General features: G+C 40.4%; 1 protein-coding gene across 1 annotated transcript in view; it reads right to left on the reverse strand.

The window, feature by feature from the left end:
* CUNHXorf38 (chromosome unknown CXorf38 homolog) overlaps positions 1-19,681 on the reverse strand; it is a 25,161-nt gene extending 5,480 nt beyond the window's left edge. Inside the window, exons 1-7 of the mRNA XM_039888541.1 lie at positions 19,563-19,681; positions 19,010-19,202; positions 11,978-16,545; positions 11,669-11,803; positions 5,880-6,023; positions 4,382-4,513; positions 3,910-4,089 (exon numbers count right to left, since the gene is read on the reverse strand). Coding sequence (XP_039744475.1) covers positions 3,910-4,089; positions 4,382-4,513; positions 5,880-6,023; positions 11,669-11,803; positions 11,978-12,208 — 822 coding nt within the window. The 5' untranslated portion in view covers positions 12,209-16,545; positions 19,010-19,202; positions 19,563-19,681. The remainder of the gene's footprint in view (positions 1-3,909; positions 4,090-4,381; positions 4,514-5,879; positions 6,024-11,668; positions 11,804-11,977; positions 16,546-19,009; positions 19,203-19,562) is intronic.

The following is a 19,681-nucleotide window of genomic DNA, read 5'->3' on the forward strand; positions in this document are numbered from 1 at the left end:
TTTTAATAAGAATGGGGAAGGCTTATGCACGTTTATATGTAAAGAGGGAAGAGAAAGTAGAGATGGAAAAACAGAAAGTACTAGAAAAATTGAAGCCCTGCTTTGTCAATTAACTAGCTGTGTGACTTTGGCAAGACGCTTGACCTCTCAGAGCTTACTTCCATGTATGCAAATAAAGGATGATGATACCAACCGCACCTAGGATTCTTGTGAGGATTAGAAAGAACCTAATAAAAACACATAGCATTGTGTCTGGTGCATTCCTTTCTTCCTACATATACTTAACAAATGTTTAGTGAGAGGCATCTACCATGTGCCAGGCACTTTATAGGTAAAATATACTTAGCACTTCATTCTTCTAGTCACTTAAGTCAAAACTCTTAGACTTATCCTTGATGCCTCTTCCTTTCACATGCCACATCTGCCCACTTTCTTACCACCTCTACACTTCCACCCTGGTCCAGATCACCATCTTCCTTACCTGGTAACTGCGGCACCCTCCTAACTGGTCTCCCTGCTTTTATCTTTAACTGTCCCTCCCCGCACCACCAGCATCCTCGCATAGCAGCCAGTGTGCTCCTTTTGTCATTCTGCTGCTGAGAACTCTGCCTCTGCTCCCATCTCAGGAGCAATAGCCTAGGTCCTTCCAATGGCTCACAAGGCCCAATAATAACCTGCCTTCTTTACCTTCACTCTCTCACCATCTCACCCACTATTCTTTCCCTCACTCTGCTCCAGTCACCCTAGCTCTACTTTTTGCTATTCTCTCTATCTGAATGCTCTTGCTTCAGATATACACATGGCTAATCCTTACCTCCTCCAAGGTGTTGCTAAGTCTCCCCTTTTCTATGAGGCCACCCTGACCACCCTATTGCAACCTGATACTTGTCACCACTCTGCCATTCCTGATCCTCCATACTCTGCTCTACACATCATTTACTTATTATGTTCACTGTTTACTGTCTGTCTTCCCCTACAGAGATCTTTGTTTTGTTCACTGATGCACACCACGCTTCTAGAACTGTGCCTAGCACATCGTAGCCACTTGCTCAGTAAATATTTCTGCAATATAACAAAGTTTCATTTTGATCCTTTCCCTGACTTCCTCAAGTACATTCTGTCTCTGCCCCTTCTCTCCAAGCTTCCCCATGGATGTATATGAAGGTGTTTCCCTCACCAGGGTTTACAAAATCAGTAATGATTTTCAAGAATGTGAAATTTCTTTAGGAATTTTTTAGCCACTCACTGCAGTGAATGTTCTTTAGCTGAATTTTTAAACTCCCAGGTCCTAACACAGCATGGAGGGCCTACAGGAATATGTAAAGGGCTCTTGGGTGGCAGCTGAATTCTGCTGCAGCTGGACCCTTGGTGGATACACTCGACATGTGTCCTGAGGGGCCTGAGCAGCTGCTGCTCCCATGTGGCTCTCGAGCAGAACATACTTTACAATCACAGTTATACATGCATGGTATATTTTCATGGGAGCCCCTTTTTATAATGTTATATATTATAAGGCTTGTCAATCAAACAGAGAAGAATAAAGATGATGAGCTCTCTCTGCTATGCGCTCCTTGGTACTCCCACGCTCCGTGATGCATTTTCAGGAACCGTCCCACTAAATTACCATTAAAATTAACCATTTTTTCCCTCAACTTGGCTTTCCAACCCTATCCCTACTATTTTAATGAACACCAGAAACAGCTCTTGTTAAACATTCACCAAGCAAGTCCTGTGGTTATAATATAATCACTGTATTTCTTAATTCCAAAATGTACTTTTTTTCATATTTCAATATCTCAAATGAGAATGCATCTTACCATTGATAGTATCTTACAATAAACTGGCAGCATTTTTTCTTCTTAGAAGTAATTGAATTAATGGCATCTTACAATTGATGGCATTTTAGAGTCACTGAAATTTTGTTTACTGAATCCTCTGACTTTCGAGACTAACCCTATAGAACACAGATAACCACATCTAGTACTGAACTTTCAAACATGCCAATCAATCCGAACTTACGTTTTGATCAACTGAAATATCAAGAGAAATGCCACAGTCTACTGAACAGAAAGCATGCAAAATGAGAACAACTCTATCTAGAGACTTGGGGACCCATAGGACAAGCCAATTAACCCCAATTTCCTATCTGTAAAACAGAGATAATGAGGGTTTGAAATTTACAGTTGCTAGCTCCTTGGTGATACAAGATGCAGCATGGCATGTGGAAAGGCACAGGGCAAGAGTGGGGACACCCCTAGGCGGCCCTCACACCCCAGATTTGTAGCCCTGCATCTGACAATGCCTGCTCCTTGGGGTCACTGCCTCAAGCAGGGGATATGATAAGATGATCACCAGGTTTCCTTGTAGCTCACAACGCACATAGATTCCTGGCTTGAGTGTGTTGCTGCTGATGCATTTTGCTTACACAAACAGGAAAGAACTGCAGGAAAGAACTGCAGTTCTCTTGAGAGAAGGGGAAACTACTGACAACTAGGGGCCGTGAGCCTGATCTCCTGGTTATCTTCTCTTGTTCGACTCTGCTTCTAAAAGCAGTAGCAAAAAGAGAACTGGGGCTGGCTCTAATGGCATTTTAAAACAAAGCAAGACGAAACACATGGATTTAGAAAACAGAAGATTTAACAGTCTTATTCATCATTTTAAACACCTATGGTGTGCCGGGGCAGGCGCATCCAAAAACTGGCAGTACCCAGTCCCTGCACTAAAGGAGCTCACTAAGCTGAATGAAGCATCTGTGTCGAGGTCAGAACAGCTAACATAGGCATATGGACCAGTAAGGAGCATGGCTTACTGAATGAAATACACACTTGTATTACATAAACACCCTCTCTGTGTTTAATGAGGTAACCAGCAAAACTACTTTCCTCGGACCAGGTGGAATGGAGAGGTAAAATGATTTGGCTAAGATCTCCTCGGGATCGAGAATTCTAATCCAGCAAGTGATGGAATATTTCGGAACCTTACTAGACTACAATTTTACTGTTTGTCATTATTTTTTTAAAATACCTTGCATATAACAAAGCGGATTCATATCTCCGGCACTCCTTATCAGGGCTTAAAACCATTAGCTTGCAGTGTCCCAACCTAGACACCTTGCTGATCCTTTACCCACCTCCTTCTCTACCTCCTTCCAATCCCATGCCATGCTCCAAGTAATCTAATCAGTTATTAAGAGCCATCAGCTCTGCCCAAACAGTGTCTCCAGAATCCGGCTCCTCCTCCACACTCTAGTTTCTGTCCTCTTTCTCTCACTCTCACACGACTGCAAGAGCCTCCTGGCTAGTCTCCAACCTCCAATTGCCGTAAGATTTAACTTTCTAAAAGCCATATCTGCTCTATTTCATTTACTCTTTTTTACTTAAAGACATCTGTTGGCTCCCTACTGCTTTCTGGGAATAAGGTCCAAATCCCTTGGTACAGCACAGAAAACCGTTCGAAATATGGCTTCAATTTACCTGACCACCTCACATCTGACCATGCCTCTTATGCTCGCCTTGACAGTGCCCAGGTCTAAGCTATTTTTTCATGCCTTGGCAGGTGCTGCTCCTTCTGCCAAGAACACTCTTCTTCTCTTGCCAATTTGCCAAACTCAGATTTGATTCTGTTAGTCCCAGCTCAACAGCACTTTCCCAGCAAAACTTTTTTTTTGCAATCCCCCTTGACCTGGAGAATCTCCAAAGCCTTTATTCAGAATTCTGTGGCACACATTAGTGAAAATATTTGTTTAAAGGCAATATTAATCTGTGCCAAAAGAATATTCATTTCTGGAAATTATTTGACTTGTAAATCAGAAACATAACTGGCAATATGTTAAAATGAGTTCTCTTCCTCCCTGGCGCCTTTGTTTTGTTTAGTCACATAGAGTACAAAATACTTTTTTTTTTTTTTTACCTCTTCAGGCAACACCTCTTGTTCTGTTGCTTGAAGATATATCTCTTGAAGTTTTTCCTTTAGTAATTCCATTTCTATTTCATTTACTTGGCTCTGACTCAGGTAAACGCCTGCTTCATATTCACACCCATCTCGCTGATCTTCCTCGGGGATGTGAACAGCCCAGTCAGATGTCAACAGCTGTTGGATTACCAAACAAATATGTGAACCGATTGAATGGAAAAGATATTCCACTGAATTACTCAATGAATTTATAATTAAACATCACTGACTGGATCCATTTTAACAACATTCTGTGACCACAGAAAAGCTTCTCAGCCCAGCATAATTCTAGATTTCATATCGACATGTTTTTCTCCATTTACATTCTAAAATTTCATTTAAACCTAATAAACTTCAAATTTTAAATGAGCGACTGTGATTGCTTTTTCTCTTAGTTCTTCATGCCAGAAGTGTTCAACTTAATTTTTACCTCTTCTACTCTGGAGTACACTGTCACAATCTCTGGGATATTCTTGAATTCATTCAGAAAATTTTGGATCTTCCTCTGGAAATCTCGAAGCCACATAGAAGATACCTTCATCTCTGAAAGAGGAAAAAGGATCTCTAGCTTACGGCAGTAATCTCTTGACCAATGTCTGAAGGAAGGGACCAAAAAAAAAAAAAAAAAAAAGATAAAAAGCTTCTAAGTCAAACGGGGATAAACTGAGATTTCGTAGTTCCAAAGAAAAGTTGCAGAAAGCCTGGGTTAAATACAAAAACCACATGTGTGACCTGCCAGTACTATCAAGGCTCCAGGGGATGTTCGACTCCCTGCCACTTGAATAATAAATTCATAAGGGTAAGAAATACAAACAAACCTAAACTACCCTTAGCCCTTGAAATCCTGTGACTGGTTGGATATCTCTTACAATCTCTCAAATCCCTTAACTAAAAATAACCTGCCAGAGAGCAAGAGTATTGGCTACCAGTTCTGGGTACACCCAAAGTCTGAAGCAGACAATGCAAAAATCTTTTAAATATCATCTGAGCCCCAAGAAGCTGGGCCAAGGGAGTTTTTGATGTGGAAACCATGATAAAAAGAAAACCAACTTTTGCCTATATTTTAAGACAAATGGTACTATCTAATCATATATTAATTCAGGTAAACTCTTCCACATTTTCGTTAAGAGATATCAAAGGGATCGACTTTGTACTGTGATAGTTTTTGTCTGCTGATGTCACAGAGGATTCTCAATCCCTTTAGCTGCTGGGATGCTAGTAAAATATACATGTATTTTCTCTGCATATTATAAATAATCCATTCGAATATACTCTTTTCAATGACCCTCAGAATAATAAATGTGCCAGAGCTGTTCTCTGGAGAAAGAGAGAAAGTCTAAATATCCCAGAGGAAATATGACAAGCATAGCGATCTATTATGACCTTGTTTATCCACTAGTGTTTATTTTCTTCAGTTCTATATAACTTGGTCTTGCAACTGTTTAGCCAATGAGATTCAGAAGAGCAGGACTCAAATGCTGGCATACAACAGAGATGAATGATGCATCACTGTGTGTGTGTGTGTGTGTGTGTGTGTGTGTGTGTGTGTGTGTGTGTGTGTGTATTTTAATACAGAAAATTACTTTGCTTTTGTTTATGGCAGAACAGGGAAGAGAAATTTGAGGTCTACCTAGTTTAGTGGCGAATGATATAATAGCAAGCTGTTAGGAAGCATCAATTAGGGAGAACTAAAGGGTCAGTCTCCTGACTGCTCTCACATAGGAGTTCTTGGACATCACAGAAGGTGCATGGGATGTAGCCCCACTAGCCTGCTTGAGCGATGCCAACTTTGAAGCAAACTCTAATACTGTTTGCACATCACTGTTTTGGGGAGAGACCACATGCTACATCTAGATGCTGCTTTAGCATCACAGGGTGTGTTTCTTGGCTGGTCTTCACAGTACTGACATGACTGACTCCCGTTGTACAGATTGAAATCTGACAGCTCTTACCTCTGTGACTTTCTTTCGATCAACCAAAAAGTGATCGCAAGAGTTGATAAGGCTTAAAAGAGCAACTGCATCACATTCCTCAGGTCCTGTTTTGTCTGCCAGTCCTCGGGGCATGAAGGCCTGAAGGAGGGGAGGCATAAAGGGCACCTGAGTCTCCTCCAACCCGAGGAGCTACTGGGGCCAATGTTACTTGCCTGCTTCCCAAAGGATGACTGAAATTCTCTTACTGAGGTTTCAAGTTAGAGCCTCATGAGTCCAAAACACAAGTCAGGGAACAGTGTGACAGCTAAGCCTTGGCCAAGGGCAATAACTAAAATGTTGCTCTATCTGTCCCTCTGCTCTCAGAGATACTTAAACACTTGACATAACTGGTTTTCTATCCTTTCTTACTGGCATATAAGCAGAAAGCATGGGTAGAAAGCACCTTTTATCTTTTACTTACTGAAGTGTCAGTGGCTGAGTTATTAAAGATTTAAAATTTAAAAATAAGTTACTCCAACGTAGACACTAAAATGGCTTAAGCAAGCTGAGAAAGTTCAGTATGATAGTATAAAGTTAAGAACCTGGGCTTTGGAGTGTGACAGGGCTGGATTCAAATCCCAGCTCTGCCACCTGCCAACTGTGTGACCTTGGGCAAATTACTTATCCTTAGATCACCTCATCAGTAAACAGGGGTAACTATCTTCATCTACCTCAAAGGATGGGCAAGAATTAAATAAGTTAATGCAAGGAAAGCACTTGCCAGGTGCCTGGCACATGCTAATAAACAGGCCACAAATGTTGGCAATTATCACGTTAATGGTGCAAGGTGAACAGAACCTCTACAGGAATTAAAGATGGAATCTCAGGGTTTGAGGCACTAGATATACTAGAAGGGCCTCGTTCTAGCATGATCTTGCCTTTTGTAAGATTTTCTGGCACAGATGTCAAAAATGGTGTTATAGCAAGGCTTGGACATATTTTTCTCTTGAAATAGTTCCAAATTTACATCTGAAGACTACAACTTTACCAAGCTAAGCTCAAGAGTACATTCCTGCCAAGGGACTAGAAAAAATAACATGAAAAATTACAAACACATTTCAGTAGGCAAGCAACCACGATGCCTCCTACAATGCTGCTCAGAATGGCGTTTCATAAAAGGCTCGTGGTAGGTGCCGACAGACCCCGTGTTCCTGATAGTGGTGGAATCCTACACCTGAGCCTCACATAATTAAGGAGAATTTGGTATACACTGAATGGCCCCTATCAAAAGGTATGGAGGCCAGTACCATCAGTCTTTCTATGTCTTAACAGCCACTGATATGGCAGCCCTCTGAAAGAAGCCTATTATGGATGCTACAAAGAAGTTAACTGACGTATGATAGGCAGACTAATTCCATGAAAAGAGAAAAAGAAAAAACTGCTTACTCCAGCTGTTGCTGACAGGAAAATCCAAAGTTAGAAGGGCCTTTGCCGCCTCAAAACCAAGCAAGGATTTTCTTTTCCATTACAATGCATGTCCTGTCTGGCATCTTCTCACCAATATAAACTTGTCTCTTGTCATTAAAGTTTTATTCTAGTAATTATTCCTTTTCTTCAGAACTAGAAGCTGATAGGAAGGCTCTGCTGTCTCCCTGCCACTGAAAGCTGTTTCTTAAAATTGTGTCGCACACCACGTTCCACGTGTTAAATGCACAGTGGTGGGAAACACACCTTATTTCCCCTCACTACCCTCTGCTGTCTCTGTATTTAGTAGTAGGAGGTGAAGTTGCAGAAATAAACAGGGGGCCAGATCATGCTAGGCCTTACTGGCTCTGGAAGAGAGTTTGGAGTTTATTCTCAGAACATCGAGAAGCCATCCAGGTGTTTTAGGCAAGGGAAGGATCTAATTCTCACTTGAAGACCGCACACGCTGCTGTCTGGAGAGCTGACCAGAGCAGCAGAGGCAGCCACATGGGAGGCTACAGCAAGAAACCAGGCAGGAAAGGGCAAGAGTTGTGACACAGAGATGGAAAGGAGGATTCCAGAGATATTCTGCAGGTATAAAGAGGGTAGTGAGAGTTCGGAAAGAGATAAAGCAAGAATGTCTGTTAGGTAGATGGTGGTGGGGCACAGGCATAGGTTTGCGGGGCAGATGAAGGATCCTGCTTGAGAAGTCAATACAAAGTGCCCAGGAGGTAATGAAGTAGAAGGGTCAAGTAAGCAGTGAGAGATAGGCATCTGGAGCACAGAAAAGAGGGCAAGGCTAGGGGTACAAATTTGTGAGCCATCAGCATAAGGGTAGTATTTAATATTTAACTCCGTGGACCTGGGTAATATAACCAGAGGAGAAGAGGGGGACAGAAGAGACCTGGGAAAGGCCAACACTCAGAAAGAGGCTGGGGAGGAGAAACCAGGAAAGTAAGAGGAAACTCAGAGAGAATGATGTCACAAAGCCAGGAGTGTTTCAAGAAGAGTGGCCAGTAGAGCCAAATGGGTGAGAGGTAAGAAAGACAAGGCTGGACAGCTAAATGTCATATGTGTCCCCTGGCAAGGCAGCTGCAGTGGAATGGCAGAGGGAGGAAGCCAGGGGGAAGGGGTTGAAGACTCACCAGGAATTGTGGAAAAGAGAATAGGCATAAAACCCTCCTTTTGAGAAGTTCTACTGGGTATGCATATGGGAGGCAGATAGAGAAATTGGGAGATAGCTGGAGGGAATGGATCAGGGAAGTTTTTCTTTTTAAATTTTATTTTCCAAGTATTCATTCAAGTGTTTTTTTTTTAAACAGCTTTATTGAGATATAATTAACGTACCACACAATTCACCCATTTAAAGTGTACAGTTCTTTGTGACAACATAGATGGAGCTTGAGGGCATTATACTAAGTGAAATAAGACAGATAAAGACAAATACCTTATGATCTCACTTATATGTGGAATCTAAAAAACAAAACAAAACACGGAGCTCACAAATACAAAAAACAGATTGACGGCTGCCAGAGGCAGGGGTGGGAAAAATGGATGAAGGGGGTCAAAAAGTACAAATATTCACTTATAAAATAATTAAGTCATGGAAATGTAATGTACAGCATGGTGACTGTAGTTAGTAATACTGTATTGCATATTTGAAAGTTGCTAAGAGAATAAATCTTAAAAGTCCTTGTCATAAGAAAAAAAACTGTAACTGTGGTGATAGATGTTAGCTAGAATTATTGTGATCATTTTGCAATATATACATTGAATCATTATGTTGTACCCCTGAAACTTATATCAATTATACTTCAGTAAAATGTTTTAAGTGTACAGTTCAGTGGTTTTTAGTATATTCACAGAGTTGTGCAACCATCACCACAGTCGATTTTAGAACATTTTCATCACCCCAAAAAGAAACCCTCTACCCGTCAGCTATTACCCCCCTCTCTGTCCCAGACCTTGGCAACCACTAATCTTTTTGTCTCTATAGATTTGTCTGTTCTGGACATTTCATATAAATGAAATCATACAACACTTGACTGGCTTCTTTCACTTAGCATGTTTTCAAGGTTCATCTGATGTTGCAGCATTTATCAGTATTTCATACCTTTTTATAGCTAAATAATATTCCATAGTATGAATGTGCCACATTTTGCTTATCCATTCATTAATTGATGGACATTTGTGTTGATTCCACCTTTTTTGGCTATTGTGAATAGTGCTATGAACATTCAGGCACAGGTTTTTGTGTAGATACATGTTTTCATTTCATTGGGTATACACTTAGTAGTAGAATTGCTAAGTCATATAATAACTCTGTTTAATCTTATCTTTCCTTTTTTAAAAAGATTAAATAAACCAATGCAATATTAAAGCTATTTTTTACAGTAATGGGAATAAGCCAGTGGGGGAAAAGTTCCAACATACAAGTGGAGGGGTAGGGCGATTAGAGGAAAGATGCCCCTCCTTTGTAGCAGAAGAAGATGGTGCACATGGAGATATGTTGGTGGGTCTAATAAAGATGAAATGTGTCTGTGAGCATTCATCAACTCCAGGAAGCATCAGCAAGGTTAGCAGCTGGGATTAAGGGTGGAGGAACATTAGTGGGAGCTTGGCGAGGGATAGGCAGCAACAGTCATCTCCAGGAATAGAAGCCTATAAAGAGACATGGCCAGACTGCTGGGGCTCGTGATCTAGAACTGAAAGTGACAAGACTTTCATTCTTTTTTATTGCTGAGTATTATTTCATTGTATGTATATGTGTGTATGTGTCTGTGTGCATGTGTATCCCATATCTTCTTTATCCATTCATCTATTGATGGACACCTAGGTTGCTTCCATACCTTGGCTATTACTAGTAATGCTGCAATGAACATAGGGGTGCACATATCTTTTCAAATTAGTGCTTCTGTTTTCTTCTTGCCATCTGCGACAACATGGATGGACCTAGAGGGTATTATGCTAAGTGAAAGAAGTCAGAGAAAGACAAATACTGTATGATTTCACTTATATGTGGAATCTAGAAAAGTAAAACAAACGAATAAATAAACAAAATAGAAACCAACCCATAGATATAGAGAACAAGCTGATGGTTGCCAAAGGGGTAGGGGTGGAGAGATGGGAGAAATAAATATGTTACTCATTAATAAAGAAAAAAAAAAACAACCTGAAAGTGAAACCAGTCAGCTCCCTTGTACAATCTTCCCCTGAGAAGAAGCAGATGGTGTCATCAGGGCTGGAGTTGGGCCAGGCAAGTTCAGAGAAAGGAGAAAAAAGGAGGATGGGGTTGGAGAAAAACTAAGAACACAAGGTTGGATTAAGTCTGCAGGTGACAGCAACAAAAAGTGGCATAAACAGGTGGCCTGAGCTTCAAGAGGATTCTGAGGGTATGAAAGCAACAACAGATACCAAAACAGGTGGAGGACAGTCACAGTAAAGAGGAGAGTTTTAAGTCTTTTTCTTTTCTAGTAGTGGTAAAAGTAGAAGTTGGCACTATGATGGTTTGGGAAAAAAAAAAACAGGGAAGAAGGTGCAGGTATGGTGGGTTTACTGGTCCATGATAGCCAAAAAACTCAGGGCCACTGATATAGGTTAGAGAACAGAGGCTGGCCCAATGTCACACCACAGTAGATGAGCTGGGACTCCGATTTCTGCTTCCCAGGCACCAAGCTTGTGCCTGCTGCTAACTGGGCATGAAGACTGACTCCAAAAGCTAATTTGTGTTAGGAGGCCATTTTGACTGCCCCTCTCCATCCCCTACTAGGCTTTGGGCAAACATCAAAACGGCAAAAATATTCCCAATTGGCCCAGCTAGTAAGTCCTACATTGCCAAAATCTGAAAACAGACCTAACAGTACCCTCCCATCCTCAGCTCACCAAAGTTTTATGCCTTAGATGGGCACTTAAAGTCCTTTATATTTTAGTCATAACTTCCCTTAACTTACTTGGCAATCCTCATGGTACACTAGAGTCAAAATGAGCTACTCTCATTTTGAGGGCGCTTATCCTTAAAAACACCTTTCATGTTTTTCTCTCTGTGCCTGTGCTCGTGATGTTCGCTCTACACCTTGCCCCAGAATCTCTTTTTGAAATCTTTACTACAGCTTTGCAAGCAAGGGTAGCAAACTCAAATGCCTTTAGGAAGCAGACAGGTAGAAGCAAGCTTCTACTTCACTAAATTGGGTTGGGTCCAACAGAACAGCCCTGAACCGCCTAGACACTAGACCCTAGATCAAATACCCAATCTCTCTCGATCTATTTACGAGGCCCTGGGCTCCAGGTGACTCCTACCTGGTGGGTGACGTCCTTCAACCCTACCAACCGCAGGTGCTTACCTTGGCCACCTCCCAAGCGTCCACCGGCCAGAGGCCGGGCCGGCAGTTTCCCCAGTAGACGTCTCCATTTCTGTTGGTGTGATGTTTCAAAATCTCCCGTTTCCATTCCGCGCACACCTGACACTGAGGCTGAAACTACACGGGGCGGCGGTGAGGAGGGTCCGAAAGGGAGGGGAGGGGTCTGGGCATCTGAGCCCCAGGCATTGCGGTCGGCCCCGCACCAGGGGGAGGGTATGGGACACTACCCTCGGGACGGGGACGCGGATGGGGTTGGGAGGCTGTGGTCAAGGCCCCGGGCTAGGTGCTCACCTGGCGGGCGCGCGGGCTGCACCGCGAGCCGCTGCGGCAGGTGGCGCGGGGGCCCAGGCCGGGGTCGGCAGCGAGCAGGCCGCGGTGGAAGGCCAGCACTTCGCGGCCGACGAAGCCATGCAGGCAGCCGCGGAGCAGCAGCAGGCAGTGGCCCGCCTTCACCCAGTTCTTATATTCCGCGCAGTTGAGGCGCACGGCCAGCTCCGACAACACCATGTCCCGCGCCTGCATGAGAAGCCACAGGGCGAGAGGCGGGGCGCATAGCAGCGCGCAGGCGCAGAAGCCTAGGCGGTGCCGGAAGCAGCGTGGCACTGTAGGCGCGGCCCCGCCTGTAGGTCACCCCCAAGTGCCGGGTGCCCGCAGCAGAGCGCACAGGGTGGCGCCCTCGATCCCCCGGGCGGGGTATTCTGGCTCGCCGGACACGTGGGCCCCACCCTAGTCTTAAGTGACAGCAGACACGTAAGTGCTTTGTCTGATACTTGTCCAGAAGGCTTCTACCTGAAAATTGTTAATGCCCTCTCCTATAATCCCCTAAACTGATACCCCGCCGGCCGGATTCGACTCCCTCTCCTGATGTACGCGCTCCTGTTTTTCGTTTATTGCAGGGATGTATAAAGTGCTCAAGACACACTTCTTGAATTACACATGTTCCTTGCATTATACAATTCTAGAAAGTCTACTTAACTGGTTCCTAAGCTTGACTGCTGTAGCAAATTGGGGCATCAGTGAAATGTGACCGCTGGTAGCTCGTACCGCGCATTATGCGTTTTCGGTGTGCCAACGTGACAGAAGGCTCAAAAACATCTGCCATTGGGCCACCTAGCAGAGGCGAACTAGACAACACATCACCTGGATCCTGGAAGGCTGCACCGCCCTGAGGCGGATAAGGGCTTCTTCTATCGTCCTGAAGCATGGAGCTTAGATGATTATTTAGTACTCTTGATTATATAGTGCTTCTCTCATAAGGCAGTTTAAGTTCCAAATAATTGTGCTATGAAGGTCAGAAGGCAATGGACTGTCAACTCCAAACGACAAGAGATCATCTCAGTTTTAGTTGTTTAGTGAGCTTCTTGAGCTTGGAAAACATGTTAAAATTATGTGTAGTCAAAAGGCTGAGAGGTAAGAGTCTAAACATTGAAGTTTCCCCTGACTTTGTAGTTCACAGCAAAGTGGCAGTGTTTAGAATTAGGTCTGCACTCAGACTGCCCCTTCTTAGCTGTTTGATCTTAAGCAATCTTAATTTGATCTAGCAAATTGTTTCATTTCTCTGGGCCTGTTTACTCATTTGTAAAAGGATATTTATACCTATCCCATTGGGTTTTTGTGAGCATTAAATACACGTTGAAATACTTAGAACAGTGCTTGGCAATAGTAAGCTCTCTGTAAATATCAACTATTATTTTATATTGACCTAAATCTGCCTTTTCATCAATCAGTATATTCCTGGGCAAGGTATTTTAACAACTCATAGCCACTTCAAAGTGGAGGCAATTTACATAAAATTGTGAGCAGACAGATCATGGTCTCCTGGAGTTGTGCAGCACAATGCTGGTTGGCCTCTGCTAATTTATTCTGAATAACCTCAGTGCTAAATCTATCCTAAATAAATTTCAAATCATTCCCTTAGACACACCGTCCATTCCCATCAAACCAAATGAAAAACAATGAAATATATATTAACATTTTCCCATTCTGTCTCTCTAAGTTCCCTGAACAAAAGTTCTCTTAAAAATTTCAATCTACTGATTTTATATCAAGAACACTTGGGTGATAAATAATATTAAGGCAAAACATAATAGGTATTTCTTTGGGGAAAAATCATGAAAGAAAGAACTTTTTATGTTGAAATTGGATCTGAATTTAGAGTAGCAAAATTATACTTCTTGCAGTATCAAATTAACCGTGGTCCAAAGAATGACTAACCTTTAGTATCCTGTGGCTGAACAGGTTACTGTGTTAACTACAACACAGTAATATTATCAGTGGTATTTAAATTCAAAATAATGTATATTTTAGTTTATGCTTGCACTCAGCTCAGAGTTAATTTCCAAATATAAAGTTCAGCCCGTTATTAATAACTTGATATGTTCTATTGAAGTTTTTGCTTTTTTCCTAATTCTGAAAGTAGTTCTATACATTCTGAAATGACATTTCAGCAGATAGAAGAAAGGTGGCAAATCAGGACCAATTTCTTCTTTCAGGGTTAAATTAATACTAAACCATACTACTATCCAGAACATCTTCATGAAAATTAACTAGAGAGTTGGTAGTTCTCTGAAACTTGTACAAGTTTTATTTATTACTAAAATTACTAAAATCACATTGAAAACATCTTCACTTTAAGACTTAAACCACCTATTAGGAAAAATCTCTGTGGGCATCCAGTCCCTTTGATTGAAACTGGGTAACAAAAGAGGCAAAGACATGGTTTGTGATGAAACCTAAGATTCGAATGCTAGTATTTTCAAGCTTTAATAAAGTATACCAATTCCAAGTACCAAGCATAATATCAAAATTCAAATTCATGGGTATACTCTTAATAACCATCAAAAGCAAATTTTGTTCACTGAATCCTATGTCACTTTTGATTTGCACAATGCATTCAGAGATGACTTATAATTAGGAAAAAAGTGTTTACTGAATGCATCATGTTTAAAAATGCAATTAACATTTCAAAACCAACCATACTTAAAAGGGAAAATACCTGAAAAGTTAACTCTATTAATAAAATTATTTGAGACAATATTACCCTGAAGATAAAAAATACATTTGTTGTATATACATGTAGATTTCTACATGAAAGAAAGGATTCAGCTCCAAATAGAAAAGGACTGACCCTTGATAAAGACATCTTAGACTGCTAAACTGATGTGATTACCATTGTAAAGAGAACTAGAAGCAGAAGGATAAGTTAAAGGAAGGATTAAAGTTTAGTCACCTGCTCCTGAATGGCGGCAGAGTTGGGCAAGAAGCAGATGACGGCAGAAATAAGACATAGAAGAAAGGCAAAGAAGCCTCAACTCTGATCAGAAATGAATAGAGAATCAAGCAAAGTTGAGAACTGATATAACTGCAGCGAGATGCTTGAAACCAGAATTTGGTAGTTGATAGTTACAGAAGCTCAGTTAAATCATCTTAAAGTATAATTAGACAAAATGTCTAAAATTAAATGGAGAACCAATATTACAGTGACCAGATAACTCAGCATGGTATTATCATTTAAAAAACTTTCTCAAATAACAGCAAGTCACCAGAAGACCTTTGCTCCTGATCACATTCTTGGAAGCTTATCAAAGCTCCTGACTGACTGGGGGAAACAGCACAGTGCTCCAAAAAGAAACTCTGCTGAGATCTGTTAGTATCAGAAACTCCATTTGACCCTGGACAGGCCCTGAATCTTGGATTCTTCAAAGTGAGGGGACTGGGCCAGGTTTCTTCCAAGAAAAACATTTTATCATTTTGTTTACAATAACCCCAATTTTGGTGGGGAAGGTACGGAGAGAAGTTAAGCAAGATAAAGAAACATCACAGAAACTTCATGCAAGGGCAGAACACTCAAGTTCTGTTTCCTAATTAATGCTGTATGCAGAAGTATCCTGTAAACTAAATTTGCCTAACAGAAAAGTTACCACATCCTCAACAGATCTGAATGACTGCAGCATTTGAGATCCTTGATTAATATGAAGTACTCACTGTCTCTTCTAAAAGACTGGGTTCTTTTCCTTTTACCCATATCCTAAACTGAAAGACAACCAAAGTGCTAAATGTTCACCAATTTAGGAATGTTTAAATAAACTTGAAACAAAGAAGCAGATATTTTTGGTCAAATTTCAGACATGTACTATTAGAAATTAATTACTGGCCCCACCAGGTTAAAGATAAAGGGAGGCCCTGAGAAGTCTATAGAGCTGATATACACACAAGTGAGTGTCACTGTTTTTTTTGTTTTTTGTTTTTTAACCTAGTTTTATTAAATATTGCTTCTTTGGGATGTGTTTATAACAACTCCCAGAACATTTTCATGTAAGGATTCAAAGCGGTCATATTAAAATACAGCTTCAATATAAAGTTTATCACAGTTTTACAGTATTCAAAAATGACAGACCTGCCTTAAAAAAAAACCAAAAAACAAAAAACAAAAAAGGACTATAACACCCAAAACATAAGAAAACAATTAAATAAACAAGTTTGGCATTTCCGTAACTTTATAGTATAAAACAGAATATTAAATCTATTACTGGCAAGTGGACACTGATGTATTATTACCTAGTTTGAAATGTGTCCCATTTAAACACACTATACAAGTTCACTATACAAAAGATTGACGGTCTTTTTGTTGAAAGAAGTGCACCCTGAAAGTTTTTGCCAGTTTAGAATATTTAGCTCTTAAAGTCAAAAAAGTCCTTTTTCTTTTTTAAACTGAAGGCTAAATTCAGATTTTTTTTTGTTGTTTTGTCTCATTTGTCAGCCTTCCTGGTTTAAAAACAATAGTGTCTATGGACGCCCACCAGGGGGCAGTGTAAGATTAGCCATTAAATCACGAACAGCTGCAAATATTGTGCATTCACCTGCAACAGAGAAAAATGGTCATTAGCTATTCGCAATACAGGAAAGATGATGTTAACACGCCGGTGGGGGTAGGGGTAATTAAATCTAAAATTAGTAAGAACTGTAAAGATCAAATAAAAGAGTAAATTTTAATGGCACAGGTTATAGGGGATTAAACTTTGGTGTTAAGTATCAGATGATAATTTGGTTTGGGTTTTGTTTTTCACTCATGAGGAAATTTTGGGCAAGCCCTCATTAGGTTTCAATTTAAGAAGATATACCTCAACTTTCTCTACAGACACTGGAGCACTGAGTAAGCCTTTGAAGTTGAGCTTCAAGGCTACTGACAATTTGCTTATGCATTTTGAATCTAATGAAAAGATCTACCTAGTTTATATTTATGCATTAGTCACATTAGTGGTGTCTTTCTAATGATGCATTAAAGGTCAGATAAAATTATGACAGCACCATCCAATAGAACTTTCTGTGACGAAAGAAATAGTCTATATGTGCACTGTGGTTACCAAGCACTCGTAATGTAGGTAGTATGACTGAGGAACTGAATTTTAAATTTTATTTAATTCTTATTAACTTAAATTTAAATAGCCATATGTGGCTAGTGACAGTTATATTGGATGGTGCAGTTCTTACTCTACTGGAGCTTTCTACCAAATTTGAAGGAAATCATCAACTTCTGGAGGTCAACATTAAAATCAATTAATACAAAAATAAAGTGGTTTTTCTTAAAAGCACTTCACCGGGGGACAGGGGAGGGGTGTGTGATGGGTTTAGGGGGTGGGTAATGATTCATCCTCTCAATTTCCCCTTTGCTCAAAGAAACTAAATTCCCTGCCTCTTCCTTCTTGTGAATATTAAAATATTTCAATATAATAAACCAAAACCAGTTGTAAATATTATAAACCAAAAGCTGGATCCCTTCCCTAGAGCATAGCCTAACACTACAGTGGCTGAAAGTGAGAGAACTGAAGACCTCAACTGAATAATGGCCTTCTGGCAAAGGGCAGGATGTGCAGTGACCCTGTGCAAGTTACTACAACCTTCTCTTTAATCACTGGAAAATTAAGGTACAGAAAGAAAATGAAATCCAAAGGTTTAACCCGGTCTATGGTAGAAATAAAAGAAAACAAGAAAAAATACGTCCAAAATACCCCCAACAACTTCTTAAATAAAAGAAGTTATATCTTTTTCTTTTTAAAAAATATTTTCATTATTGATAGGTAGAAAAACTTGCTTGATGACAAGAAAACATTCTTTCCTTTTAATTTTAAATTCCACAAGACATGATGATAGTCATCTGCTTGTGAAAGAATGGTACTTTATTAAAGTACTACTGGACTGCTACTTTGAAAATTCTGACAATTTTAAACTTTGATTCTTAAGGACCTATTTTTAGCTGAAAGAAGAGATAAGTCAAAAGATGAAAGCAGAAAATTTTAAGAAGTGGAAGAAATATTACAACAAAAGAAGCATACCCTTCTCTACTGCCCAGTGCATTCCTTATAAACTATACTTGAGTGAGAACTTACATAAAGCCTATGTATGCAATATAGGGAAACAAACAGCTAAAATTATAAGTTCTCCATGATTCCTGTTTCTTAGTAAAATTTTGACACTGTGATACCTAAAAATGTTTCAGAGAACAACTTTCCCTCATTTAAAAACATAATTCTGTTATATTATTCTAAACAGAAAGATATAGAGAACTTCATTAATATTAGAAATAAGCAAATTTAAGTTTCCTTAATATTAGAAATAAGCAAAATTGGAAGAAAAGTTCTCTTTGTTGAGCTGTTTTATAACCAAAAATTTAGCACTGCCAGGAGTTATGTGTTAAGCATAGGCTACTACAGTACTGAAGGGACCTTGTTTATCTTGCCAGAAACATTCTTGTTTCCTTGAAAATGCTCAGTTTGAGAGCTTCATCGTACACTTGGTGTGAAGGTCCACTTGCACCCGCCTGAACTTATATAAGAAGCCCAAAAAGCAGTGATGCCATTTGTATCAGCTTTTATTCTTCACAAAACATTTAGAAGATACAATCTAGTCATGATTGAACCATGAAATATGAGAAACCGACATGCATTTCAACTTGGTGATGTACAGAGTGGCGGGTATCGATGGTAGGGCAGGAATTCACAGCCATGGAATATTCTATCATCCTAACCTAGGGCTTTGTGGCAATGTGTGCTATAAATACAAGCTTCTGGCATTAGCAACTGGGTCAGTCCCAATAGTAAATCACTAACAAAAATAAAGTCCAGGCAGCAGAGACATGGACAAAAACGAAGAACCAGTGAGAAAGGAAGAAAGCGACAGGCAGACATTAAGAGGGCCACAGCAACCAGACCTCTATTACTAGAACTGGGGGCGAGGTGGGTAAGGAGGGAGCAAAGGGGAGAAGGGGTAATCTCTCAAAAGAATTTTTATAACATATATGCAATAAAATATCTACTGGTCATGTACCTTGTCGTGGTGGGTTCATCTCTGCAAACCTCTTCAGAATGTTGCTGACCATCATGGGAGCAGCAACAGAAGAGTTCTGCTGTCTGGGAATGTCTGCCTGCTGGGTTGTACCTGAAGCCATGTCATAAATGATTGGAACTATAATACTAACAGGTTCTTGGGGAGGGACCGATGTTTTCTGGGTTAGTTGAAGCTGCAGACACGCAACACACACAAAGAGAATAAAAACATAGTAAGAGAATAAACATTTGACTAAATTTATGAAAGGCACTATCATTTACTCTGTCAGATTAAGATAGATCAAGCAAAAGAAAATTAAATGTGACAAACAACTGAATATTATGATTAAGATGCAACTGTCACATAATTAGTTCAATAACTTTGTTATTACTAAAGGAACCATGATTACATGAATTCTAAATTGACAATTAAGGAATCTGGGCCTATATTTGGTAGCAACAGATAATTTCTGCAAGTATCCAAAAGGTAATCATCCTCACATGGCTTTTTCCTCAGAGCCTCTGAACACAAACACATGCCAGGTGGTACTTACAAAAAATAGCATTTTGGATTTCAGCACCACAGCAGGAGTCCCAGGAGGTGCAATCGGCGGTGCGCTTGGAGGGATCGTCAGGCAAAACTGAACGTTCCATTTTAGCTGTGTTGCCTGGT

The sequence above is a fragment of the Pteropus medius genome, unplaced genomic scaffold, assembly GCF_902729225.1.
Source record: "Pteropus medius unplaced genomic scaffold, Ma_sr-lr_union100, whole genome shotgun sequence".
In the NCBI taxonomy this organism is placed as follows: Eukaryota; Metazoa; Chordata; class Mammalia; order Chiroptera; family Pteropodidae; genus Pteropus; species Pteropus medius.